The sequence below is a fragment of the Fistularia commersonii genome, chromosome 11 (genome assembly GCF_037954325.1).
Source record: "Fistularia commersonii isolate RoL2024-O1a breed Wild chromosome 11, RoL_Fcom_v1.0, whole genome shotgun sequence".
Taxonomy (NCBI): Eukaryota; Metazoa; Chordata; class Actinopteri; order Syngnathiformes; family Fistulariidae; genus Fistularia; species Fistularia commersonii.
The window spans coordinates 13113359-13140699 of NC_141294.1; the positions used below are offsets into that span (position 1 = coordinate 13113359).

The 27341-nt window shown below is 45.7% G+C and overlaps 3 protein-coding genes across 3 annotated transcripts; all 3 read left to right on the forward strand.

Moving 5' to 3' along the window:
- Positions 1–668: 668 nt before the first annotated feature.
- On the forward strand, positions 669–2705 carry LOC147229523 (cell adhesion molecule CEACAM20-like). The gene is made up of 5 exons (XM_086155885.1): positions 669–708; positions 801–1128; positions 1237–1505; positions 2303–2548; positions 2632–2705. Exons 1-5 carry the CDS (start codon positions 669–671, stop codon positions 2703–2705), a joined length of 957 nt encoding a protein of 318 aa, XP_086012011.1.
- Positions 2706–3230: 525 nt separating this feature from the next.
- LOC147229524 (cell adhesion molecule CEACAM5-like) lies at positions 3231–16304 on the forward strand. Its single transcript, XM_086155789.1, has 12 exons — positions 3231–3373; positions 4002–4102; positions 5306–5641; positions 6454–6738; positions 8107–8373; positions 8805–9089; positions 9224–9493; positions 10058–10336; positions 10909–11175; positions 13361–13645; positions 15497–15751; positions 16222–16304. Exons 1-12 carry the CDS (start codon positions 3231–3233, stop codon positions 16302–16304), a joined length of 2856 nt encoding a protein of 951 aa, XP_086011915.1.
- A 4975-nt stretch (positions 16305–21279) lies between these two features.
- Positions 21280–27011, forward strand: LOC147229525 (HEPACAM family member 2-like). The gene is made up of 6 exons (XM_086155790.1): positions 21280–21325; positions 21424–21744; positions 23100–23375; positions 24622–24870; positions 26248–26312; positions 26928–27011. The coding sequence occupies exons 1-6, from the start codon at positions 21280–21282 to the stop codon at positions 27009–27011; spliced, it is 1041 nt and encodes a 346-aa protein (XP_086011916.1).
- Positions 27012–27341: the final 330 nt, after the last annotated feature.

Below are 27341 nucleotides of genomic sequence, written 5' to 3' on the forward strand. Positions count from 1 at the left end.
CAGATCCGGCACTCCTGGGTTAACAGTTGATCATTATCAAAGGTAATCTCTGAGATAGAGACCATGAACCCACTGGTTCTAGACATTGGGCTGACCTTCCTCTGCGATCCATAGATCCCGATCGGGTTTGGCCAGCACTGAACCCATGGCGGCCGAAACGATCACGTGCTGTAAGGGTGCAGCAGCGGAGCACGTTCGTCTTTTGGTGGAAACGAAATGTGATTGAGGAACGCTGTATCCGTGCCCCGGTCCTTCTGCAGTCTCGGATTATGACTCCAAAAGGAACACGATAAAAATTTGAACTTATTTAGTTTTTACTTCGTATTTGACTTTATCTTGATGTGTAACCACGGAAACCACAGAAACAAGACGTACAATACTAAATATTAATCATCATTAACCACTGTGAGGTTGGAATCGGCCTCTCAGAAAACCTCCAGAGTTTGAGGGTTAAATTATAAGTACTTGCACAGAAAGTTGGGATTCATGTGCGTTCTCTTACATAAGATTAGACTGATGGCTTGTCAAAGGTTTTATGGAAGAGAGCCAAGCCCGTAAGCATCTGGGGCGCTCTCCTCTTTTATTGCTGATATCTCAGTAACACTTTTCATTGTCTCACTCTGAAGGTCAGGGAACCGAAGAGGAAGAGAAAACCCCGCAGGAGCAACATGTTTTTCAGGACAGTCTTACTTGTCCACCTGTCGGCAGGTAGGAAACACATTTTAACTGATGAAAGGTTCTCTCATTTGGAATGTAGACGTTCAATTGTCTATTTACCACCTGTTCCACTTACGCATTAGGTCTCGTCTACGGGTATGGGATAATCCCTGTTGACCAAGTCCATCGAGAGCCTGGACAGAGCGTGACGTTCCCGACCTCCCACCCACCATTAGCTGGACCAGTTGTGGCAAGAACTTGGAGCTTCAACAAAACCACGGGCATCATCACGTCAACCACTGTGGATCTCGTAGGACACGGCTACGAGAGCAGAATCACCTTTGACAACGTCACTGGGTCTCTGGAGCTCAGGAACTTGACTCCGAGGGACAATGGTGAATATGAAGTGATGATCATTCCTTACGGCGCAGAGCCTCTTCTTGGAACCGTACACTTGATGGTTGTGAGTAAGTATTGTCTGAGAATGTGAAAAACATGTCAATGGTTACCTTTTGATAATTGCTGTCCAATTGCAATGATGAAAACTACTCTCTCTTCTTCTGTTTCACACACAGCCAGCGTCTCCAAACCCACCATGGCTTGCCCCGCGGGACCTCTGATCGAAGGTAAAACCTCGGTCAACCTGAGCTGCGATGCGGAGGGCTTTGTGACCAGGGTGTGGATGAAAGACGGCAGGCCCCTGGTTTCCAGCGATCGCCTCAGCTTTCATGACGGAAACAGAGTTTTGTCCATCGGCCCTGTTAACAGAAGCGACACAGGAGAGTTTCTCTGCAAAGTTGGCAATCAAATGGGCTCAGAGACGTCTAGCTGCGGACTCACCATCTACTGTAAGTCCTGTTGGTCTGAAAGATGACGTGGGCCGAGGAGCTCAGTTTCATAGCTGACCTTGTTTTCCTGATTTAAACGTGATCTCGTCTTTATGACGTGCAGGATATTTGTTTTTATTGCTTTTCACTGCATAGTTACCCTTTGCTCTAAACAAATATATACTCTAGTTCAGAGGCGACCAACAATTCGACCCCGATCTACTGGTTGATCACAAAGGCAAAGCGATAGATTGCTGAGCCTAGCCTTTAAAGATAAACTATACCGCACGTAAAAAAATTTACAATAGCTGTTACGCTATTATCCGTCCCCACTATACAATTGGGGCAATTGATTGACCTACAGTACAGCCAATCCGAGATCTTTATCCGAATACCGTTCCGCCGTGACCGACGTGTTTGAGGATGGGCTACCTGTTTGACTTGAGCCCATTCAGCGCAAGACGTCATCAGATGAAGGCAATGGTCAAAAATGTACACAATAGTATTGTGCCATACATGTTCATGCAAACAATACATATTCTAAATATTAAGTATGCTTGGTGTGAGTATATTTTTATAATTCCATATAAATATGTAAAATATTGTATAAATACAAATACGTATGTCATAAATATATATAATAAATATGCATATAAATATGAATAGCATATATGTCATTTTAAGAGTATCTCGCAAACCAGCAAGCAAAAAAGTGCGGGCACCCATGTTCTGCATAAACGATCTACTGCCAAATTAAAAATGGAAAAGTTCAAGAATTTATTTAAACCCATAAATGAAGTAAGACCTCTTCCGCCCAGATGGACCGGACGCACCCGTCATCTCTCAGAGGCCCGTCGGCGCAGAGATCGAAGACAGCGTCACTCTGCTCTGCTCTGCCGACTCCCGGCCGGGAGCGAGGTTCACCTGGAGGTTCAGGCACATGTTGATGTACGGCCCTGTGCACTACATCCATGAGATGGAGGAATGGCACCTGGGGAGCTACAACTGCACAGCCCGTAATGAGATCACGGGTGTGGAGGTTTCCACGGTCCACGTACTGCGGGGTACTTGAGCTGCTTCTCTCCGGTATCTCCGACGCTCCTCACGGACACAGTAGCTTAATGTTTGTTCTTTCCCTCCGATTCAGACTCCACTGCTCTCATCCATATGTCCCTGACGATTTGCGCTGTCCTGACCTCGGTGGGACTCGTGTTGACCTAAAGACTTGCCCCTAAATCTGTGACTGGAGGTCGTAGATCCGCAACTGCGTGAATGTGGTCTCCTCTGCTTATGATCCCTTCTGTGTTCAAATAAAGCTATGAGAAAATGTCAATAAAACCACTGAAAGACTTCACGGTTCGGACGTACTGCCGCTCTTCTTTTGGGATGCACCGCGTCGGCTTTAGGAAGAGTCCTCATTTGATTTCATTCAACCTTTCAATTTTCATAAAAAGCCCTGAAACTTTGGTCTTCCTTCATTCTGTGGTTTGCGTATACAAGATGTTTTTTTAACTCAGGTCAGCATTTGGTCGGTTCTTTTCCAGAAATCTCTCCAATAAACATCAAGCCACTGTCGGTAGATACCTTCATTTGTTTGCTTTAACACCTTCTTTTTGAAGGGCATCCCCCCCTTCAAAACCCCCCTTCTCCAGACCACCGTTTGAAGGCTTGATTTTGACACACACGACATCCACATCATCTGATCAGAGTGAGGGTTTGAGGGAACATTGCATCTGTCGGGAGAAGATGGCATGGAGGGACAGCTTCCTGTGTAATGGTCAGATCATCCATGCAGAGAGAACAACACCTGACATCTACTGCCAGCTTGGAGACCAGCGCTCATCTCCGGGGCGGGAGGAGTCAGGACCTGTCCATCAGGAAGTCATGAGGTCAGCGGTCCATCGTCCATAATTGTGGTTTTGAAAAGAAGTTTCGGTGGAAAATGAGAAAACTCAGAAAGAGAGGGGAAGAAAACTGAAATAAGAGAAAAACAAATGAACCAAAAAGGATTATGAATAAATGATCAAAGTGAAGTTCATTTGTGAGACGTAATGAAATGTGAGCATCAGTAGTGGCAGGTGAGCACGTTCTCTGTCTCTCTCACACACACACACACACACACACAGCGAACGTCATCCTGGGAGAGACAGGAGCGTATTGCCGAAAATAAATTGTTGCAGATGAAAGGATATGGTTTTGACCCCAAAGGAGGAGAAACTGCAGTAGGACGCCTCTGTGACCTTTGACACCTTGCAAGGAAGTTCCTCAAACTGAAGCGCCTCAAACGCTACCGTTTCCAATCGCTTTCTGTTAAGGTGTTTCATTTTCATGGATCCTGCTGTTGAGGTTCGACTTTGAGGAAAAAACATCTTCAGGATTGGAGAGTTTGCTGTGGTTCGATGGTGATGTAGGAGGCGTCTGTTTCTTGGAGCCATACATTTCCAACAGATACATTGAACGGCAATAAAGAAGAGAAGAAGGCGTGTCCAAGGTCGACGCTCCTCCTCTCCCTCGCAGGTCCTTACAGCTCCCCCTCCAAGAACACACACATCGTTGCCCGCAGCCGGCAGGTATGGAAACCCATGTCACCGTCTCCATCATCCTGGGGATCATCTCAGGTGAGCATCATCACATTTCAGCAGAGAAAAAGAGCAGAATCCTGACTCTGTCTTCTCTCAGCTCCGTGTCTGAACATCACTTAATTCCAAGGAATGAAAGTCACATCCTGTATATGTTTCCTTTGTTGGTTTATCTTTGTTTTTTAAATCGGTCTTCGTGACTCGCAGCGGCACAGGATTCATGACCTTTGTTCGGTAAAATGCTTTTACTGGCATTAATTCACCCAGAGGGTCCAGTTCTGTGTACCTGTGGTAAACATCTTGTTTGAAAGGGTTTTGTTTCTAAATCAAAGGTCTTCATGTTCGGGGGGGGGGGGTTCTGCGCTCTGAAATAAATGGTCTAGATCAGGGGTGCTACCACTTTTTCAGCATGCAAGCTACCGATAGCATGACCAAGTCAAAATGATCTACCCACAACAAAAATGCAAAATGTAGGTTGATGCACCTCGCATAACCGCATGAGCCAATATTGCACAGCACAAAATGAACAGTACATTTTTTGTCATGACCCACATTCCCTGAGATGACTTGCACTGAATTGAATAATAGCTCGGACAGTAGCTGCTGACGGCCAGCCTTGGTAACCATGACGTCACTCACCCGGAACGAGGCTTCTGTCGTGGCTTCCGCTTTTGAAGTTTGTGTGAAAAGTGACTGCTGTCAGACAACTGGGATTTTATTCCTCCACCTTTCTCTTTCACACCTCGCTTTTCGGCAGGACGTCCGGGTCGTATTTTACACGAACAGGCCTAAATTGCCGCTCCACGTTACCTTCTTTGGTATCGTGATGGTAGAACGGCAGATGAGGCAAACGCACTTCGAAAATGTTGTCGTGAAAAGAAAAAGTCCTCCTCCCATTCCGTATGAAAGAGAGAAGTTTTTGTCTTCTCACTCGGTCCAGCTCCCCCACTCATTTTATACCCTGTGTTGAGTTTAAGAGCCAAAACAGAGGGCTAAAAATTGGAGGTCACTTTTTGCTGCACTTCCCGTCGTTGTTTGTGCATGTGCAGTGACCTCAGTGTCAGAAAAAGTCAGATGTCATCTGATTGGCTGCCCTGTATATCAAGTGACGTGATGGACGACAGGCTGACGTCCATTTTTTTAATGTCATGCAATCTACAGGCATTACCTTTGCGATCGAGGTGTTGAGCACCCCCGGTCCAGATCGTATAACAGAATAAATGCTGTAACCGCATCCTTCAGGTTCAAGCCTTGGAAATGTCCTGGTCTCCGACCGTCTAGATGCAGCGGTTGGCAGCTCGACGTTCTTCAAATCAACCCTCAGGCCTTCAGAGACGCCCCTCCTGGTCATCACCTGGATGCTTCTGGACGCTCACGGGAACAGCACGAATATAATCACCTTCAGTGGCGGCAACACAACGTCACCCTCGTACAGAGACCGGATCACCCTCTTCAGTGCTTCTGGATCTCTGGAGCTCAGGAATCTGACTGTGAGTGACGCAGGAGAATACGGAGTCCTGATCATCAAGGATTCCACCAGCATACATCGGAGAGGAAGCTGCAGACTCCTGGTCCACCGTACGTCGATGCATCGGTGCAAGAAAAACAAGACAGAGTTATGACCGGGAACATAGAATTCCATCATCATATCGAAGGGAATATTTTTGTCTTTTTGACATGTTATTGTTTGACATACATATATATACACACACACACACACATACATATCTATATACATATAGATATATATACACACACACAAAATAATGATGTATTTCGTGGCTGTCATTGGCCGAGAGAAAGGGTTCACCCTGGACCGGGTGCCAGTCGATTGCAGAAAAATATTATGTATTTTGTATCGCACAAGTTATATTTATGAAGTTTTACTATGAGCCCTGAGTCTGCAAACATGCAGCGCCTCTGACTATTAAACTACAAACGCTTTAATAAGATTAAATAAAGCCAGACTTTGAACATAAATAGTTTCAATTATCAAACCGTTTTAATCGTTTAGACAATAAACCAGATGAAACTAAGCCAGTCTTTGATATGTAACTCATTCACCCCAATGAACCCGAGTTTAGATCTTCTTCATTTACTTCATCTCTATATAAACTGTCTGCTCGGTTAGGGTTGTGAAACTTTATTGCAGCCAATTCTTTCATTGTTTCATAAAACATTCTTCTGAGCGGAGGAGGACCACCTTCGAACGAGTTCTAGCGCAGCAGTGTCTTTGAGACTGTTGTTGTGAAGGAGACCATCCAGAGAATAGGGTTAGATGGAGAAAGCTGATTGGCTGGGGCGACCCCTAAAGGGTAAGCCCAAAGGAAAAGCAGATCTTTGCGACTTTATCCTGACAATGTGTTAAAACAAATAATTTCCACTCACAGGTCCAGTCTCCAGCGTGGCAGTGGCCTCCAGCTCCAAAGACCTGCTGGAGTTCAGCAGCTCAGTCATCCTGTCCTGCTCGGCTTCTGGATCTTCTCTTTCTTTCTCATGGCTGAACGGAAGCGACGAGGTCACCGCCGGAGGGAGAGTTAAGATTGTCGCTTCAGAAGGAGGATCCACGCTGACCATCGTCAATGTGACCCGATACGACCGGGGACCTTTCGGGTGCAAGGTGTCCAATCCTGTCAGCGCCGGTGCCAGTGGATCTGTGGACTTGTCCATCAGCTGTGAGTTCCTGTATTCATGAAGTTTTGGGATCGGGTTCAGTTTGGGGTGCAGTTTGTTCATGTTTGTTTGTTTGTTTAGAAGTTTATTAGGACAGTGTACAAATACATTAAGCACAGAGGCAGAGATGTTTGTACCAGATTATAGCTTATAGCTAATTTCCATCTGTAGTCCTGGACAATACAAATATAAAACTGTATAAAATAGACAATGTGTATAAAATATACGGATAGGCAATAAAATTACTGTACAATATATAAACAGGCAATAAAGTATGTATTTTGCAAGTTGAAAGTGCTATTGTTGTGATATTGTTACTTTGGTCATCTGGGGGCCATCAGATGTTACCCAGAAGGGTAACATCTGATGGCAAAATACCCGTCTGTGAAAGAAAAGAAATCTTTGTATCAACTTTTTTTGGCTCAGCTGAAGAGCAGCAGCAGCTCGTGGCCATGGATGACCCTGAAGAATAGATTGTAATATGCAGACAACAAGTTAACACGGTCGCCATACGATGGCGGTGGTTCTTCCCAGCTGGATGTAAACGCCAAAAAGCAGAAAAGAATTGGGTGGAGATTTTGGTGTTTTGTTTTTCAAGTTGTTCCGTTTTGACTTGATGGAATTTTGTAAATAAACATGTTCGTGTTGGAGATCAAACATCCAACTACTCACAAAGAACAGAGTAAACAAGCTGTAGGTAATCAAATGCAATTATTTAACAGACAGGAACCTAAAGACCCCAAACTAAATGGATTCCTTGCAAAACCCATCTTAGTACTGAGGAGGTGCTACTTCCTGTAGGCATGGAGGACGGAGATGATTCCGACTTTTTCCTGTATATCAAACAAATAACCACTCCAGGGTTGATAATCACGATGCAGTTCTGTCCTTCAGTGGAGGAGAAGGTCCTGGGTAGCCATCCTCTGAAGCGCACCATTTGCCAAACTTACTGGGGCTGGAAGGAGGTGGGACATAACTCTAACCCGAACACTCAGCAGGCCGGAGGGAGAAAGCATTGGGTTAAGAAAGACGTTCTCACAGAAAAGGTACCAAATAGATGTAACAAGGAAACCAAATAAACTGAAAGAAGAATCAAAGACCTGAAATATGAAGCACTAAAACAACATGGGTAGAGCAGAGAAGCACAGAACTGGTGGGAGGTAATTCATCTCCGCTGGTGGAACCAGAGGGTGAAGGCAAAGTCACTAAGTGGCATCACATTAGGGTACAGGAGAACCCATCACAGAACAACAGGAAACAACTTAATCCAAGACCTCAAATAAAAACCTAATGAGAAACCTCCCAATGCAGCCCATGAGTTAGTCCCTTATGTGCTCTTGTTCTGACTCTGAATGTTCCTGAACCTCCAGATGGTCCAGAAGACGTAGCTATAAAGGGATCTTCAGTGGAACAGTACTATGAGGAAGGATCAAATCTCAGCTTGTCCTGCTCAGCTAACTCCAGACCCGCTGCCACTTTTACCTGGTTTCTCAATGAGGATGTGGTGATTGGTTCCGGACCAGAACTGCAGCTGATGGCTATTCAGACGAGTCAGAGTGGGAACTACAGCTGCAGGGCCTTCAACAAGAAAACCCAGAAAAACACATCATCTTCAGTTGTTCCTTTGATGGTTCTAGGTAGGTTAGAATTCCTGTGCTTGTTCTTATTTTTACATCATCAAACTGACCGTGACGTGTTTGATGCACTCGGCTACCCATGTTTAGTTTAGTCATGTCGACTCATCGTGATTCCTCTCTCGGGTCCAGAACTTTACAATAGAATAATCTTGTTGATGGATGGTTACTTCGTTTCTCATCAACAGTGGCTATTTTATATCTGTTCTCATTCGTTCTGTTTCAATGTTCTAAGACAAGTCCAAGGAGCAGATGTTTAATTTCCAGGACCGTTTTCTGCAAATGAAGAAGTGAGAACAAAATGAACAAAAAAGGAGTATTTACATTTTGTTTCTGGTCAAATCATGGGTCGACTAATTTAGTTTTGTGATGCAATCTAAAAAAGCAAAAAGAAAACAGGACAATACAATGATGGTCTTTACTCTGTCCCTCAGTGCCAGTGTCCAATGTGAAAGTAAACTCCAGCACCTCGGAGATGCTGGAGTTCAGCGGCTCCTTAAGCCTGTCCTGCTCGGCTTTTGGATCTTCTCTCACTTTCCTCTGGCTGAATGGCAGCTCTGAGGTCACAGGCGGAGGGAGAGTTCAGATCGTTGGTACTGAAGGAGGATCCACGCTGACTACCGTCAACGTGACCCGGTACGACCGGGGACCCTTCAGGTGTCACGTGTCCAGTCCTGTCAGTAACGGGACCAGCGGTCCGGTCCAGCTTCTCATAAGCTGTGAGTCTCCATCATGGTGTTGATTCTTCTGTTTGGGAGCTCCCTCAGTGAACGTCTTCTTATATTGATGGTCCTTTCAGTTTGTTGAGTTTTTTTTTTTTTTTTATCTATGTCCTCTGTCATCCATGCTGCAGTTGGTCCAGAAAATATTAGTCTGATTAAATATCCATGGCAAGAATCTTATGACGAGGGTGCCGACATCAACCTGATCTGCTCAGTGACCTCAAACCCATCTGCAGAGTTCCAGTGGTTTCTGAATGGAGAGCGTACACCTGACACTGGACCCGAACTCAGGCTGATAGAGATTCAGATGCATCAGAGTGGAAACTACAGCTGTGAGGCCTTTAACCAGAAAACGCTGAAGTCTCAAACATCTCGTCCCGTTGTTGTTTCTGTGCAGAAATGTGAGTTTATACTTTTCTTTTGGAGGAAAAGTCCTGCTTTCCATTTGTTGACAATTGAAGGTCTCATAAGTCTGGCTGTTGAGCTCCAATCTTGTCGTTTTGTTTTTTCTATCAATGATCCCTGTGGCTAAAACAGGAAAGGCATCTAGAATAGACGACCTAAAACCAAACTGTACCCCACCTGTTCAAAAGCATGTGCACTGCTGTCTTCAGCAGATCAAATCTGTGGTTTCTCAGAGGCGTCTGCAGGGATTTGTAAAGAAGATAAATAAGCCTTTTAAGAAGTTCAAAAAGATGGCAGGGGTGAGGGTCCCAGCAGCAAAGGACTTTAGTTCATACAGGATCTACTGGCCAAACTGTTGTTTATTTCCAGTCGTGGTTTAAATAATACTCCGGTTGTGCGCCCAGAAGATTCCAAACCATTGAAGCAAAAGTAAAAAACGGAACTTTCGAAGGAGCTTCGAGTTTGTTGTCATGGAAGTGAATCCTCCAAAGTCGGTTATACATACTATCTTGTCAGTTGTTGTACAAGAACTGTGTTTTTGTCTTTGGTTTTCCCTGCAGCTCACATCTCCTGTGTGGTGGTAAAAGCTAGCAGCAGCGACTTGTTGGAGCTCACCAGCTCTGTCAGTCTTTCCTGCTCCTCTTCTGGGTCTTTTCCCTCTTTCCATTGGATCAACAGCAGCTCGGAGATGACAACAGGGGACAGGGTTCAGCTTGACGGTGACGGAGCCAAGGTCACAATATTCAACGTGACCCGGTATGACCAGGGACCTTTCAGATGCCACGTCTTCAATAATTTCAGCAATCAGACCAGCGAAGCGGTCAGACTCCACATCAGCTGTGAGTGTTACCTGGAGGTCTTTGCGATCATCCCAAACATGCCACACATGATTTGGTTTCAGTGGCGGTTGTCATGGATTCCCACAGTGTAAGCAAGAATAAGATAAGCATCGATAACGCATGTGTAACATTAGCCTGTCTGCCTCCTTCCACCGACCAAATAGCGGTGGTCTCCTGCCATCCTTGCCCAAAGCCTCATCACTACTGTAACCCTTTCCTCTTCGGCCTCCCCCAAAAATGCCTCCAGAAAATTGAAGTGGTCCGGAATTCGGCTGGCCGTATGATCACTGGAACCCCCTCGGTCCACCGCATCCCTCCTGTCCCGCAACAGCCCCGCTGGCTCTCGCATCGATTCAAAACCCTCCTGTTAACATTCAAGGCCATCTGCAAGATACCCCCCCTCCCCCATATCTTTCATTGTTTTTGTTTCAATTTTTTCTTTCGTTCTTTTATGGTTTCTTTGTTTCTTAATAATATGTATGACTATTATTACCTTCCGGACCAAACGACAAAGACTGTCCCTCCGTAAGGACGACCATGCTTCACCCCATCCCCTGTGTCCTTTGCTGCAGTTGGCCCGGAGAACATAAACGTGGCGCGCTCACCGTCGCAACAGCACCACCAAATAGGGTCAGAGGTGAATCTGTCCTGCTCAGCCGTGTCCAGGCCGCCCGCCTCGTTTTGTTGGTTTTTCAACGGGGACCAGCTGTCTGATACCGGACCCGAGCTGAGACTGAGGAGCGTTCAGGAGAACCAGACCGGGGAGTACAGCTGCCTGGCCTTCAACAGCAAAACCATGAAGAATCAAACCTCACCGCCTTCCATCGTCTCTGTACTGAGTAAGTTTTGTTGAAAATCAAACATTTCGGTCGAGTCACTCCATAAAATGCGGGGTGACGACCTCCATTTATAACGCATGCCAACAGTTCAAGTAGCACCACGGGAAGGAGGCCCCACCTACATGCAGCAGACCAGTTCCTGCATTCAAGGTCATACCTTACTATCTCACCAAGATGACCCCCGAAGGCCCTGAGAGTGCATTAGTGAAGAGAAGGCTGAGGGACCTCGTCGGTTTAAGTGTTTTGCCGGTCCCTCACCAAGAATGGTGATCAAGCTGAAAAACCTGAGCACCTAGAAGACGAAGACGTTCTCAGACATTCTCAATATCAGTGATCTTTAAGAGGACGAGTGAGGAGCTCAGTCTGCTGTTCAGGTCCACCCCAGGAAGCTGGCATTAAACATCGCTCTTCATACCGCCACTGTATGGAACTATACTTTCCGGTCCAAAGGCTGCTTTCTTCTGATCGAGTTTATACCCATTGGAAACTGCCTGTCTGTTACTCATGGTTGGGCAAACCTCATCATGGTCCACTGTGCAGCTTTTCCATTTATGGATTCATTAGCCACTCAGAAGGTGGGCCTGATTAACCCACAAACCGTAAAACCAGACCTGTCTGCTGACTTGGATCGATCTCAGCCATTTCGTAAAGTAGTGGCCTCCTGTCAAAGCACTGCAGGTGCTCAGGTTTTGTGGGTTGTCGAGCAAGCTCCGCTTGCACCTCGATCTCATGGGCAGCACAATGAAACTGCCTCCCTGCTGCCCATTCTGCTGAAAATGAGTATCAGCACCACCGCTGACAGTCAGGGGTTACACGTCTGGACAAGGCAGAGTTTCCAGAAGTAATGCATGGCTCATGTCTCGATGCTACTCAGGCTGGAGAAGGACCACATTTCATCATTGCCTCACTCAATTTGTTCGGTGGGAAATCAACTGCACTTCTAGCGTGAGGCTTCACGGCCGCAGCCATTGCTGTGGTGTTTTAGTGTTGTTCTCCAGCCATTTGCACCACGTCACCTACCGAGGGAGCTTTGCGATGAGGTCCGCCTGGCTGACACCTCTAATCCTGTGGAGGGCACTGTGGAGAGTCTTGAGGCGAGGTAGTGGTGGCAGCCCCCGGGAACCGCGGTGGGCCCTCCTCGTCCTCTCAGTCCGAGGCCAGGGTCCGGATCTCTTGGCCGATGACGGAGGAGGTCTGTTGTTTCACAGGTTACTTCGTAGCTACGGGGAGCGCAGAGAAACCGAGACAGAGGATGCGTCTGCTTGTCTTCCAGCAGGACTCCATTTGTCGGTTCCAGTGAGTCCCCTTTATGCAAAGGTTTAAACAATACAGGCACTGAGAAGGATTATGTTGCCCACAAAACAGGTGTCGTTGCAGGACTGTGAGAGCATCGGTGGGACTGTGTCTCACGGGAAAGAAATGCAAAGTACAGAAATAGGGGTGTCTCAGAGAGAGAGGTGGAAAAGTACAGGGAATCTCAGAAAATAGAATAGGAACAGAAAATGGTCTCACAGGCACACAGGATAATGCAATAGGGTTCATCAGGGGGAGGTTCTTCATAAAAGGTCATACCTGTAAAAGCGGCAAAGAACCATTTTTCCCTTATGCCAGACATTGTGCTCGAAGCTTGTAGTCCACTGACTTTGGGGCTAATGATCTCCCCTCATTTCACACTGTGGTGGAGAGAAAGTTACATTATTTGTTTGCATTTGTACTGCACGCTTACACAGGACACACAAGGCAAGCGGTGACTGTGTGACCAGTGGTATGTGTGTGTGATCCGCCAGATCAGTTTATTTGGGCACGACTGCTCGGTGTGGTTCAGGCTGTACTTTCAGCTCATCTTGGAATCCAAACATTGTCTTTAACCCTCCTGTTGTCCTCATTTTTGTATACACCCTGTGTCCAACACAGAGGCGGATTATTTTACCCGAGGACAACAAGAGGAAGGGTTGAGCTTGATGTGCAGAAAAACTTCTTGAATATAAAGCTGTGTGTTCTAGCAGATGACTCCACTGAAAGGGAACGGTAGTTCATCCTGTTATTCAGTGATTTGCTGACCCAATGGAAGAATGTGTTGTCTTTTCATGGAATGGTTAACAATGATAACAAACTTACTTTAGAATTCATCATTTTCCCTATTCTTATCGAACACAAAGTGAACGGCTCCTGATATCTCTTGCAGCCCCGGTTTCCGATGTGGTTTTGACTTCGAATGGCACAAACCTCCTGGAGTTCAGCAGCTCCGTCAGCCTGTTCTGCTCTTCTTCTGGATCCTCCGTGTCTGTCCTCTGGCTGAACGGCAGCTCCGAGGTCGCCGCAGGAGGGAGAGTTCAGATCGTCGGTACTGAAGGAGGATCCACACTGACCATTGTCAACGTGACCCGATATGACCGGGGACCCTTCAGGTGCAACGTGTCCAACGGAGTTAGTCAGGAGAAAAGCCAGCCGCTGAATCTTATTATTCAATGTGAGTATCCCGTTGAATCCGGACGGGCGGTCCAGACTGGAAGGACTCTGACAGGAGGAACTGAATAAGCTGTAAACACAGGTGTTTGCTTTGATTAGCGTAAACACTGAGCTGAGCCTTATGACCTTGGACTTTTCGACTTCGGCTCCAAGTTCATCTTTCTGCTTTAACAAGGCAGGCAAGGCATTTGAAACTGTAAACCACTCTGTGCTTTTGACCAAAATGCACAATTTTCCCTTATCACATACTACGAATTGGTTTCAATCATACCTAGCGAACCGTTACCAATGCGTCAAAATAAAACCTCACCTTTTACAGCCCGTACAACAGGCGAGCCCCAAGGGTCCATTCTAGGGCCATTACTTTTCAGTCTATACATTAATGACCTGCCCTCCATCTGCAGCAATGTAAAAATCTTAATGTATGCTGATGATACAGTCCTTTTTGCGCATGGTTCTGATGCTCATTCTGTTGCTGCCAAACTATCCATCACAATGGCAAATACACTGAGAAAATGCTCACAATGTATTTCTCAAACAAAAAACAACTCAGAATGTCTTCCCAAATATTCAAGTGAATAACCATATGATCAAAAACACTGAAGAGGTCAAATATTTAGGTGTCATATTGGACCCTTCACTTAGTTTTAAAAATCAGATTAAAAAGACCTGTAATGCCTTGAAGTTTAACATTTCGAACTTTTGACATATCAGGAACGCGCTATCAACAGAAGCTGCAAAGTCCTACCTTGATGCCACCATCATATCCCACATTTTATATTGCATATCATCCTGGTCTCAGGCTAACCTAACAACCCTAAAATCTCTGAGATCTTTACATAATCAAGCCCTAAAAATTCTTAATAAAAAGCCAAGGCACTATCATCATTGCCATATCTTGGGACAATATAAAATATTAAGTTTTGACAACCTGATCAGGTACTCTGATATCCGTCTGGCCCACAAAATCTTACATAACGCCGCCCCACCTCGTCTTAAGACCTCCATCAAGTTTCGCTCCCAACTCACAAGTCGAGTGCTAAGGTCGGTGTCTAGAGGAGACTGCAATGTTCCAAAAAGAAACTCTGCCTTTTCTCAATCTGCCTTTTCCTGTAAAGCCATAAAAGAATGGAATGGGCTTCCAGACAATCTTAAGAACATGACTGATTTTCATAACTTTACACAGGCCATTAAAAATTGGATTCTGGAGCACCAAACATGCTCACACTAACAATGCCAAGCGGGTATTTTGCCATCAGATGTTACCCAGAAGGGTAACATCTGATGGGCCCCAGATGACCAAAGTAACAATATCACAACAATAGCACTTTCAACTTGCAAAATACATATTTTATTGCCTGTTTATATATTGTATAGTTATTTTATTGCCTGTCTGAATATTTCATATATATTGTCTATTTTATACAGTTTTATATTTGTATTGTCCAGGACTACAGATGGAAATTAGCTATGAGCTATAATCTGGTACAAACATCTCTGCCTCTGTGCTTAATGTATTTGTACACTGTCCTAATAAACTTCTAAACAAACAAACAAGCGAAGAACGCCGCAGCCTCATCTGTGGCAGAGTTCTCAGAATGCGTCAGGAGTCATACAAAGTTCCCTGAAACAAAGTAATTGTTCTGCTGTCCTTTTCCGTTTTGAATTAAAACCTGACAACACGGCAGATATTAAGGGTAACCGTGACCTGCGCGTTATGTCTTCTGAGCGCTGTCGTGTTCCACACACACTAAAACACCCGCTAATTTTTGTGGGTCACGTTTTGATGAATGACACCAAAGAGAGGAGACATTTCCAGCTGCTCTGTTCTGACACGCCGGTCATTTTCCAGATGGACCCGACAGGACCGCCATCGTGGGGCCGGACTCCGTTTACACCGGAGATTTTACAATGCTTCATTGCTCCACTATGTCGGTGCCGTCAGCGATGGTGACCTGGTTCTTCAATGGAAAACCTTCTCGTGTCCAAGAGACCATTTACGTAATCAGGCGGAGCAGAAGGTCTGACGGCGGCACATACACCTGCACGGTTCTCAACCCCGTTACTGCACAGAACCAAACTGCTCACCATACTTTAGAAGTTTCAGGTAAACAAGAAAAAACCTTCTTCCCCAAAATGAAGAGGCTGACAGAGGAGTTATCAGAAGACAGTTAAATTCCTGCCTTTTTTCCAGATATGTTAGCATGTGACTGCAGCTTGACCATTGGAGGAGCTATCATTTCAACCATTGGACTCTGCCTCGTTGTTGTTTTAGTGAATGCTGCCATTACATGCATCGTTGTAAGAAAGAAAAGGTAAAGTGGGATCCTAATTATGTTATATCTGTCATATGTGAGGGTAGTTTCCAAACACATCTGGCAGCAAATGCAATTCCTGAATATTCTAACCGAGGAAAGTGATCACGACTGTTATGAAATCCCAGCCTTTTGTCTCTGGTGCAGAGAGAAGTCAAAGTATCCCACCAAAAAAAGAGGTGAGGAGTCAGAATAGCCCTGCCTTTTAACATACTTTGGAAATTGAAGCTGATCAGTCTGATCCAATGTTCTGATTTGCCAGAGCTGCTGAGTGTGAAGCAGGTCCACTTGGACACCTACAAGGTGACTCTCCAAGCCCAGGCTAACAACAGCACCTCCTTCTGAGGTGAGTTTATTTTATTTGAATTCATATGTCTTTTTTCACATTCTTGTCATCCTTATGTAATATCCAATGACAGGAGGGCTACAGACAGAATAGACAGACCATTTAAAATAAGGTTTTTTAAATAGTCTGATTTTGGCTCGATCAAATCACCTCAGAACATTTCTGAATCTTTTCTGCATGAATGAAGACGCTGGGCCGGAAGTTTCCAGGGGATCCAGCAGAGGCTGCAGCTTTAGGCGTTATTTAGTCATCCCACACAAGTTCTGCTTCCTCTGACCTTCAATTATTGGCGCTGAGTCCATGTCTTTTGCACCTTGATCTTTGTTTTCCCAGTCATTTCTGGTCAAATAATTTTTCCCATTCAGGATGGAAAGTATTTTTTTCAATGACTTGATAACGATTAAAACACTATGTGCAATACAATGTCTTGCCTCTTTCTAAGCCATAGACAGTGTGTAGTTACCAAGGTTTTCTAGCAGGTTCTAAACTTCAAAGATGTTCCGGTGGCTTGAATAAGGATTAAAGCGCAGAGTCAAAGTCAGTCAAACAAAGAATGACCCAAAAAATGACAAACAGCAAACCTCTCACTCTCCAAGCTCAGGGTTTTCAATCAACCGGCTGTCACGGTTGACAGCCAGGTGAGGAGGACGAACATCCCCACTGCGAACCTCCAAGCTTAATGTCAGTCTGTAATCTTGGCTCTCTTTGTCCCATTTTCCTCTCATTGTCCATTTCTACTATCATCAGAAACTCATCACCTGCCTCAACTAGCCCGCCCCACATCAACCGACTGTTTCACCGAGTCCAATAGGTTCTGGGTCAGAACCTATTGGAGAAGGTCCAAGGAAGAGAAACCAGAGAATAGTCCACAGTATTATAGATAAGCAAAGTTCACTGATGTAGGTGGGGGTTGAAGGCCGCTCCATCTTGTCAGGTCCAAGACCTGAAAAAAGGTTCCTGCACTGTGTTCAGAAAACACAGCGCATAAGCATGACTGCCCCGTCCGCTGCCGAGAGAACTCACAATAGGCCCAAGCATCAGAACAAGACCTTGAAGCCACAGAAAAGGGAGGCCCCTCAACTTGCTGTGGATAGACAGGTGTGTGACCATCTCTTTCATTGGAGGACCTGGTACTAGAGTGGTTTGGACCAAGTCCTGCAGGGACTCTTCGGGTCCCGTCAATCACGTGGACACTACATTGACAAGAACCAGCCTGTGTCTCCAATGGAACAGGCATGTCGGGTCTGAAGTGATGAAAAAAGGAACGCATACAATGTTGTTTGGGTGACAGAATGATTGGCTGATCAGTGAGCAAATAGAAAGAAAGTCTGAAAATGTGGGTTTTAAAGAATTCATTTTGAGTTGTTGAAAAACAAGTGCAGGTCACCGGTCACTTCCTCAGAAATGGACTAAAACTGAGGTTCGCCTACAGAGGTCCACGGCTATCAGGTATATCTGAACGTCACCGCTAAGAATTGTAAAGTTAAATTGTGACACTGACATTTTTGGAAGCAAATAAAAAACATTTTGCCACCCCAAAGGCCAACTGAGCTAAGCCTGGTGAGCACTTATGGTTGCCACTGAGCAAAGTCCATCCTGGGGATGAAAATGCTAGTCATGGAGTCAACCGTCAATCAATCAATTTGTAGAGGTTAGATGTGAAGAGAGCTATTCAGACAATGTTCAGTTTGTCCCGTGTATGAACAGGACAGGTGATGTGAAGCTCCACGACCTACTGACATACTGAGGAGATGGAGTGTTCATGTGTCATTGCCTAACTGAAGGGTTTGGAATCTGTCGAAAACCCAACAAACTATTGTTTTTCTAAAAAACCAACGAAGAAACCGATGGCAGATGTTTGATGTTCATTTGAGTGGCCATGAAGCACCGGAAGCGTTTCTCCATTCAGAGCCTGACATTATCTTATTTTACAGCCTCGATATCAGGATGCATTATCACGGAAGTGTTGGAATTCTAAAGTGTGTGATATTTGGCTGCGTGATTTCAAGAGGCTGCCCTCTCATTACTCTGATTGAATATTAACTGTCAAGATAATAAAATATGGTTCCACTTAACATTATTCAACAAGTTTATCTAAGAGACTCATAAAACAGCTCCAGGTAATAGGAGACGCTGTCTGTTTAGCTATTATCTTATCGAGCGAGGTCTTTACTACAGGCCGTTACCTTGAAACTGAAAAAGAAAAGATAAGCCTATCAATAATCAGATAAACAATCACGACCTTCACATGTGTTTCTTGAGATTGAGAACAAATCCGATCATTATTGTAAACAGGCAGGAATGATTAACCTGTTTGTCAAATACTTGAAGGATACCTTGTGAGCAGGTGACGGCGCTGACCCGTCTTCCTTCATTGTTGACGGACACATCATGCATCATCAGTGGATCATGAATGGATTAAGTGGAAAGCAGCAAAATTGCTGATGTGCAATTCCACCTTAGTCGAGAAGAGAAATGAATGGGGTTTCGTCTCTAATCCTGGGGAGATGCCTGGTGTTGATCAGATCAGTAGACGGTTCTGCAAATCATTCAAACCATGTTCCGCAGAAAAGACCAAACATGAGACAGGGAATTCTAGCAAAACAAAGCCACTTGAACCGTTTGTCTGAACTGGAACCCGATGGGCCGATCGGAGAGAAGGTCTTCAGCTACTACGGTTGCCCTGAAATCTTATCCACGCCATTCTAGCTGGTTGATACTGCAGCTTGCTAGGTTCTAATAAACGGTCAAGTTTTTGTCAAATCGTCCGATCCAAAGGAAATCTGATTCATAGTGCGAGTTCTGCCAGTTGCCATGGAAACGGACTGGGGGGGGGGGGGGTCTTGCCAAGATAATTTTACTCAATTAGTGAAGACAGAGTTGGTAGGAGGAAGGCAAATAGCCAGGGGGATGGGAATAAAGAGAATTCAGAGGGTTCAGGAACAGACGGGAAGTCTGCTGTTTGACAGAGTCAAATCTATTTTTTTCTAGCCATGAAAAATATCTGACCATCTTCTCTTCAGTCTATTTCAAGGACATCAAGGAATGGACAAGCTTCAGAGGTTTGTGCATTTAAAAAAACCCTTCTGCCTCCATCTGGGCAGTATTGTGTTTACTTCAAGCGTGGTCCTCTGCCAGACGCCCGAGAGCTTGAGTGTGGGGCACAGAATCTCAGATAGTCCAGGGATTGTGCTCTACTGGGCAGAGATCTCAGATGTTCCTCCTGGTCTCTGCAAGAGTCACCATCCAAGTTCTGGCGAGAGAGAGATAGATATCCATCCTGGCAGCACAAAGGACCCTGGTTCGATTCCAACGAGGGGACATTTCTGTGTGGAGTTTGCATGTCCTCCCCAGGTTCTCTGGTTTCCTCCCACGGTCCAAAAACATGAAGCAGGTGAATTGGAGACAACTGGAAAAATTGCCCTGCATGAGTGGATGAAGGTTGTCTGTCTTTGTATGTGGCCCTGCCATTGACTGTCGGCCAGTCCAGGGTGAACTCGCCTCTCGCAAGATGACAGCTGGGATAGACTCCAGCATCTCCCGCACCCAGAGGTGCGGGAGATGGATGGATCAAGATATACATATTACACACACAATATGGCTAAAAGTATTGGCTCACCTGCCTTGACTCGCAGATGAACTTAAGTGACATCCCATTTCTCATCCATAGGGTTCACTATGACGTGGCTCCACCCTTTTCAGCTAGAACAGCTCGAAGTCTTCTGTGAAGGCCGTCCACAAGGTTCACCAGTGTGTTTCTGCCAATTTTTGACCATCGCTCCAGGAGCGGATTTGTGATGTTGGACGAGGAGGTCTGGCTCTCAGTCTCCGCTCTAATTCATCCCAAAGGTGTCCAGCTCCTAACGATTTCCACAACGTTGGGAGCACGAAATTGTCCAAAATGTCCTAGTATGCTGAAGCTGTCAGAGTTCCTTTCACTGGAACTATGGGGCCAAAAACAAGCCCACACCATAATCCTTCCTCCACCAGACTTGCAGTCAGACGAGTACTAAATTTTTAAGAGCAATGAAATTTCACAACTGAATTTGTTGCACAGGTGGCTTCCTATCACAGTTCCACACCAGCATTCGCTGAGCTCCCGAGAGCAATCCACTCGTTCACAAATATCTGGAAAAACAGTGTGCATGCCTGGGTGCTTGATTTTACACACCTGTGGCAATGGAAGTGATTGGAAACACCTGATTCCCATTATTTGGATGGGTGAGCCAATACTTGTGGCCATATAGTGTATGTGTATATGTATAAATATCTATATATAGACATATATATAGATATATATCTACATGTGACCCCCTTTGTGTAGTCACGTGTCAGGAGATCCGTGTGACCTCAGACTGCAGTGAATAAACTGAAACCCAAGAGCAAATAACCTGAGGGGAAGGATTTCTTTGAACCTCCTTCTGTTCAATGAAACAGTTCTGTGCAATGAAACAGTTGACTGCTCTCGAACACACTCCGACATTCATAAAACCCATGACATGAGATTCATTTCTACCGCAGTAAAACAAGGGTTCAGCTAACACTGACCCTTTTTACAAGCAGAATCTGATTTTTAAATCTGTACCTGGATGGACAATATTAACATAAAATATGAATAAAAAGAAAGAGCGCCAAAGACAACCAACACACACAGACACACAGACACACACTCACACACATACACACACTCACACACATACACACACACACACACATTGAGACAAAGATGTGGTTGTTCTCTGCGCTTCAGTAATGACCATCTCTCTGATCAGAAAATATTTCCTCTTTGAGCAGCAGACTCTCCAGTCAGACCCACCGGCATTTTTCTGTGTGTAAATAGTGTGTGTGTGTGTGTGTGTGTGTGTGTGTGTGTGTGTGTGTGTGTGGTGTGTGTGTGTGTTGGGGGGTTGTCTTCAGGTGAGGCATGATAAAAGAGAGGGAGTGTCTGTGTCCTGGAGTGTGGAGAGGAGGACCATGGAGGTGATGATGCTCAGGACGGCGGCGCTGCTTCTTTTATCAGGTAATTCTTTGTGATAATGAGATGCTGGTTTGAAGAACCGGCTTCATGACGTTTAGGTGTTCTGAAAATCACCTCCCCGCCTGCACCTGTCTGCTCAGGTGTGTGTGCAGGCGAGGGCATCTTACCGCCGGGTCCACTGAGCGGGTCGATATCGGGGACAGTCAGGTTCACCACCAGCCTCAAACCCCCACGGAAGCCTTTTCTGTCGGTCAGCTGGAGCTTCGGAGGGAAAAACATCATCACATCCACCAGCGCCAATGTGACCGAGCCGGAATACGCCCACAGGATCCGGCTGGATCGAGGCACGGGGTCGCTGGAGCTCCGGAGCCTGGTGCCTGAGGACACCGGGGAGTACAGCGTTACCATCACCCCGGACGGGGGGCGGCAGACGGAGGGACGAACCCTGCTCCAGGTTTACGGTGGGTCTGAGACATTCGCACAAACCCTCCGGTCCCTGTGGTGGACACAATGGGATGGGATCTGAACAGGGTATTCAAAGGTGGGAGGTAATGAAGTACAGGAATTCTTGTCGAAATCTTCTTGTCCCGGCTACCAGACGTGAATTTCCTCACTTGAAGATGTTTCATTCCCTCATCCGAGAGGCTTCTCCACTTCTAATGAGCTGTGGGGAGTTTCCCAGTAGAACTGCCAAGGTTTTGGGCGGGTCTAGGTTATGGTGGCTTGTTATGTAAATCTAAGAGTTGATGGGCAGAAACTAGGCCTAAAGGGGTTGTTATGCTAACGGGAGGGTTGTTTGTTGGGACAAAATGTCCGGAAGACTGGCAGTTATACTGGGAAACTCCCCACAGCCCATTAGAAATGGAGACGCCTGTCGGATGAGGACTGAAACGTCTTCAAGTGAAGAAATCAAGTCCAGTTGCTGCGGCAAGAAGATTTTGACAAGAATTCACCGCGACCTGGATGACCGAGAACCTCCACATACAAGTACATAAACTTCATGTCTGAGTCTTCCTCACATAATATTTCTCCCTGTACTCACGACATTCCATCACAAGTACTGGTCCATCCTACGACCATGAGCTCGTTCAGAAATGTCCATCCCTCTTCTCTGTGAAGGCTCTCAGTCCCCCAAGCCTTCATTCTTCTCCTCGCAGACGTTTTAGCTCCCATCCCAGAGGTTCCTCAGGAACTGAGGTGACTCGAGGTCCATTTGCTGTGTACTCCCCTGTCTCACGCGTGGTTGAACCCCATCGCTTCCCTCTGATCACCATTTAGCTTATTGATGTTTGATGAGATCATGTAATCAGATTACCTCAGGAATCGAACAAACCTAGTTCTCGGATACTTGTTGATTTCTTCACAAACCCCGTTTTTGTGGCCAAAAACATTGACAGAATCTACAAAGAAGCTATCAGCGCTGCTGGCAGTGGAGGTTCACCCCGGCCTCCACCCGTCCACGATAAAGGTCATGGGTTTGGTTCCCACGTTTAGTTTGGCACGAGTTTTGCGTCCGATGCCCTTCCTGGCCCCGCCCTCTGCGCGTGTCTGGGCTCGGACCGGCTCGAGGACCGGCCAGCTAAAACCTCTTACGCGCTGCTTTTGGCCCCATGAGAATTCACATTGCAAAATTTCAGGACCAACCATTAAATATTGACAACATACAAACAAATACGCTGACTCTCCGAGCTTCAGAATATCCATTCGGCCCCGGCAGCCCCACAGTGGAAGGGCCCTCTGGATTCAACATGGCGATCAGAGGTGATTGCATGCTGAGTCAGCATCCAACCGTCTGTCTCTCCATGCCTTCTCGCAGCCAATATAACGGGCGCCGTCATCCGGAGCCCCGTCCGCGTCCTGATCGAGGGGCGGGACTCGACCAACCTGACCTGCGAGGCGTCCGGATTCATCGGTAGCAGAGTTTGGGCGAAGGACGGCCGTCCGCTCCCCGGCGGCGGCACTGTCAGCCTCTCCTCGGACAACAAAACCGTCTTCCTCCGGCCCGTTACCGCCGCCGACCACGGGACCTATGAGTGTCGAGTCAGCAACCCGGTCAGCAGCGCGGCGGCGGACCTCAACCTGACGGTCAACTGTGAGAGCACCGACTCCTGCTGGACAAAGATGATTTTACAGGGGATTGGAAGCTTCTGTAACTTGGTTGGAGTAAAAACTATGATAAACGTTACCTTTTGATCAGTGTAGATGGTGGAACTCGATAAAGGTCTGAATCAAATTAATTAGACTTTGTAATTAATGAATCAAAATTACCACAATTTCATCGCATTTCAATATTCGACGTGAGGAAGAAGACTTTAAACTTTGTATGATAAATGAGCCAATACTTGGGACCGGCGTGCCCGTGCTAAGCTCACATTACTGACGTACGTGCTCATACAAAGGCAACACCACTGACATACGTGTTCGTGCCAGGCTGACACAAGCGACCCACGAGCCCTCATGAAATCAAAATTAGCGACCCGCGTCCTCGTATCCAGTCTTCCTGAGGGTGGAGGGGCTAGCGGAGAGTTGAAGTACTCCTTCCCTCACAAAGTCCAAAGACCGATGTTTCTGTTTTTCTTCCATCTGGAAGTTTCTCACGTTCAAATTCCCCTCCAGTCAACCACGTCTCGTCAGTCCGTCCTGCCATCACTCTGCGCGCCGCTGATATCCGGCTGGCTGGAACTCAAGTATTGAGAAATTTTCTGTGGTGCAAAGTAAAGAGCAATTAAATACATTCATTTTTTGACAAGTTACATTTTCAGTCATTTTTCCACACAGATTAAGACTGTTACAAGTCCCAGTAATGATGAGTTTATCCTCCCTTGTTGAAAGATAAAAAGCTATTTATAGTTTTTAACTGAGAGTCAAATCTTAAAGAGGTTTGTATAAAAGCAACATGTTGAGAGGATGTGAATCAATCATGGATTATAGATATTTTTCTACTCTTTCGCTTGAAACTGTCAGCCTATAAACTTTAAATTGGCATCGAGAAAAACCTCTTCTTGACCAACAAATGCCTATAAATGACCCGTATTGATAATTCTGGTCGGACATTTCACATCTCATCCGAATGGCTTCATTCGGATGAGATAACGGACCGCGGTGTTGTTTCCGGAAAACAAAAAGATTTCGACCAGAATTAACCACGACCCGGATGAACGAGAACCTCCACAGGCATCCATAATCAGAGTTAGATCATCCAATTTTCTGTCATACAATTGTTAACATCTACCATTTGATATGATCATTGATCATTACTCTGTTTGTCAACGTATGTTGTCAAATGTACTTTTTTGGAGTGTTTATTTGAATCCACAATGTCTGTCGACCCCGTACAGTCGGACCGCATGACGTTCAGATCAGCGGCCCGTCAGCGCCCCCCTCTGGCCGGCGGGTGACCCTGCAGTGCCGTGCAGATTCTGTTCCAGCTGCAACCTTCAGCTGGGTTTTCAATGGGAACCAGACCCACGTCAACAAGTCTGCATTTGTCATCGAAAACCTGGAGGAAGACGACGCAGGAAACTACACTTGCACGGCCAGAAACGCTGTGACACTGCGGGAAAATTCCACGGATTTCCACCTGAGAGGTGAGATTGAAAAAGCACACCAGTTTAGAGCAGTGGCCGCGCACCAAGCCGAGTGAAAGGTCACCTGAATCTTCTCCGTCCATCCGGCGGCATGGGACAGGGTCGCCCTCTGGTTCCTCCCAAACTGGAAAACATCATGAAGACGATCTTGGAAAAGCAGCTTCAAGGCAAAAGGAGTCCATCAAACTGACTCTCGATCACTTGAGGTGGACTTTTGGATTTTAAGAAGTAAAAAGACTGTATCGTCACATCCGGCTCTACACAGAGCACAACATCACCGAAATTCAAACGCTGTGTTGAACCCATCACGGACGACCCAGAGCAGGAAGTGGCTTATGAGCATGCCGGGGGTTCGGTGTCCTACCCAACAGCACTCGGACGACTTGGAGGAGCCGGGGGAGGAGCTGGAAATCCAACCGGAGATGTTCGGTTGCACGGCGGCTTTTACCGAGCTTTTGAGGCCCGTTCTGGAAAAAGACCTTCTCAGGTGTAATATTACCGGGTGTGGGTCTCACAGCTCTATTACACTTGGAGCTCATCAGCAGCTTCATTTTCACAAGAAATAATAATAGTCATATATATAGACATATATATATATATATATATATATATATATATACACATATATACATATATACATAGAGAGAGAGAGAGAGAAGGAGAGAGAGAGAGAACGAGAGAGTGAGAGAAGGAGGGAGTGAGAGAAGGAGAGACAGAGAGAGCTGGTTAGAGCCAGACTCCCTGAAGTTCACATTTGAAGCTTCCAGTGAACCTCCTGCATGTGGACTGTGAGAGGAACCCCCCTGATACCTGGAGGACATGCTAATAACCCTAACCCTAATAGCCAATGAATGAACACTTACCTTCATCTTCTCACAGTGTTCATGTTTCAGGATTCTCCAGGATTTTAAACAGGAAATCCCTGAAATATATTGAACTTGTCATGCAGTCGCTGACCGGCATTCTTTCCCTCATTTTCCTGCATTTTATTCATTGCTATTTATTTTTGTCACTCTGTTTATATTGTTGTTTAGTTCGCGTTGTGTATTTTCCACCCTCAGTTTTCCTTGATGTTGCCCATTGTCATCCCCGGTGTCCGCGTTGTTGTTGTTGTTGTTGTTGTTGTTGTTGTTGTTGTTGTTGTTGTTGTTGTCGTCTGCTGTCTATTTATCTGCCGTGTATTTCTTTAGGGTTTTTTCGTCTTCCTATCTCCTGTCTTCCGCCTTCCACTTTATATTAATATTTTTTTTCCTTTCCGTTTTTTGACATTATAATTGTTACACTGCTGTGACAAGGCAATTTCCCCTATGGGGTTTAATAGAGTATATCTTATCTTATCATGAAGCAGCCTGCAGCGCCCCCTGCTGGTCCCTCCAGGTGCTGCTGATGGCTGCGTCCGGCCTGAGTTCCTTGGTGTAGCCCGAGACCACGAGGAGGAGGAGGTAGAAGTTCTCAGCAGAAATGAAGAAAATGTTGTTGTTGTTATTATTACTCTTGAATTATCGTTGATATTTTTAATAATAATAACATTTGAGGGGGTGAGCCATCATTTGATCCTTTTTTTTTTCTTTCCTCACAGGTTTTTTTCTTTTCTTAGCAAAAGGAACAAGGAGTGTCTGCAAGGAATCCAACTTTGTTGCTTCGGATGGAGAAGCTGAGATGAGGACCGTGTTGTGGGAACAATTTACATCCCATCATCCATATCTACAAGCTTCACTGCTCTATTTGGTTATAAAACGTGTTGATTTTTGATGTTTTAAATCTAGACGACAGAAACAAAATGAACTCAATGGTCTTTTTCATGATTTCTGAAATTGATCGGACTGTTTTTTTTTTTGTTTTTTTTTAATGTTTCCTTGAAATTTGATGTTCTTTCATCTGGAGAATCAAATTTTCCTCACGGTTCTTTACCGGACGTGAAACCGGGGATTATCTGATACGGATATTTATCCTACCGCTTGATTGTATTTGTCCTTTTAATCAGAATATGTTGGATCGTAAGGTTTCCACTGCATCTTCCTCTCTCCGCCCGTGGTTGTGCCGTTTTCCGTTCTCAGTTCGCTGCCTGTCTCTCCTCGGTGTTCCTGCCACCGGCGCCACTCTCTGCTCCGGTGAACACCTTGAATCAGAACAGCTTGTAACACTGATAATAAACCTTGATGACGGTGATTATCCGGGTCATGTTTGTCCGTGTTTCATCATCATTTGCAAAAATCTCTAAAAGGAGATGAAAATAAGCGTGTTTTTCAGAAAAAGCAATTTGGCTGAGACGAGCCCGTCTGCGGGTCGACCGTCGGTTCTGATCAGACGCTCCCGAACCAGCAACATTTACGGCCGGAAAAGACAATCTGAAAAAGCCTGAACCGAGCGGAAGCTTCGTCCTGATCGGACGTGGCCGCCAGGGAGAAAGAGCACAGGAACCTTGGAGAACCCTGATAGAAAAGGACCGCGGAGCACGAGCCAGCAGAAGG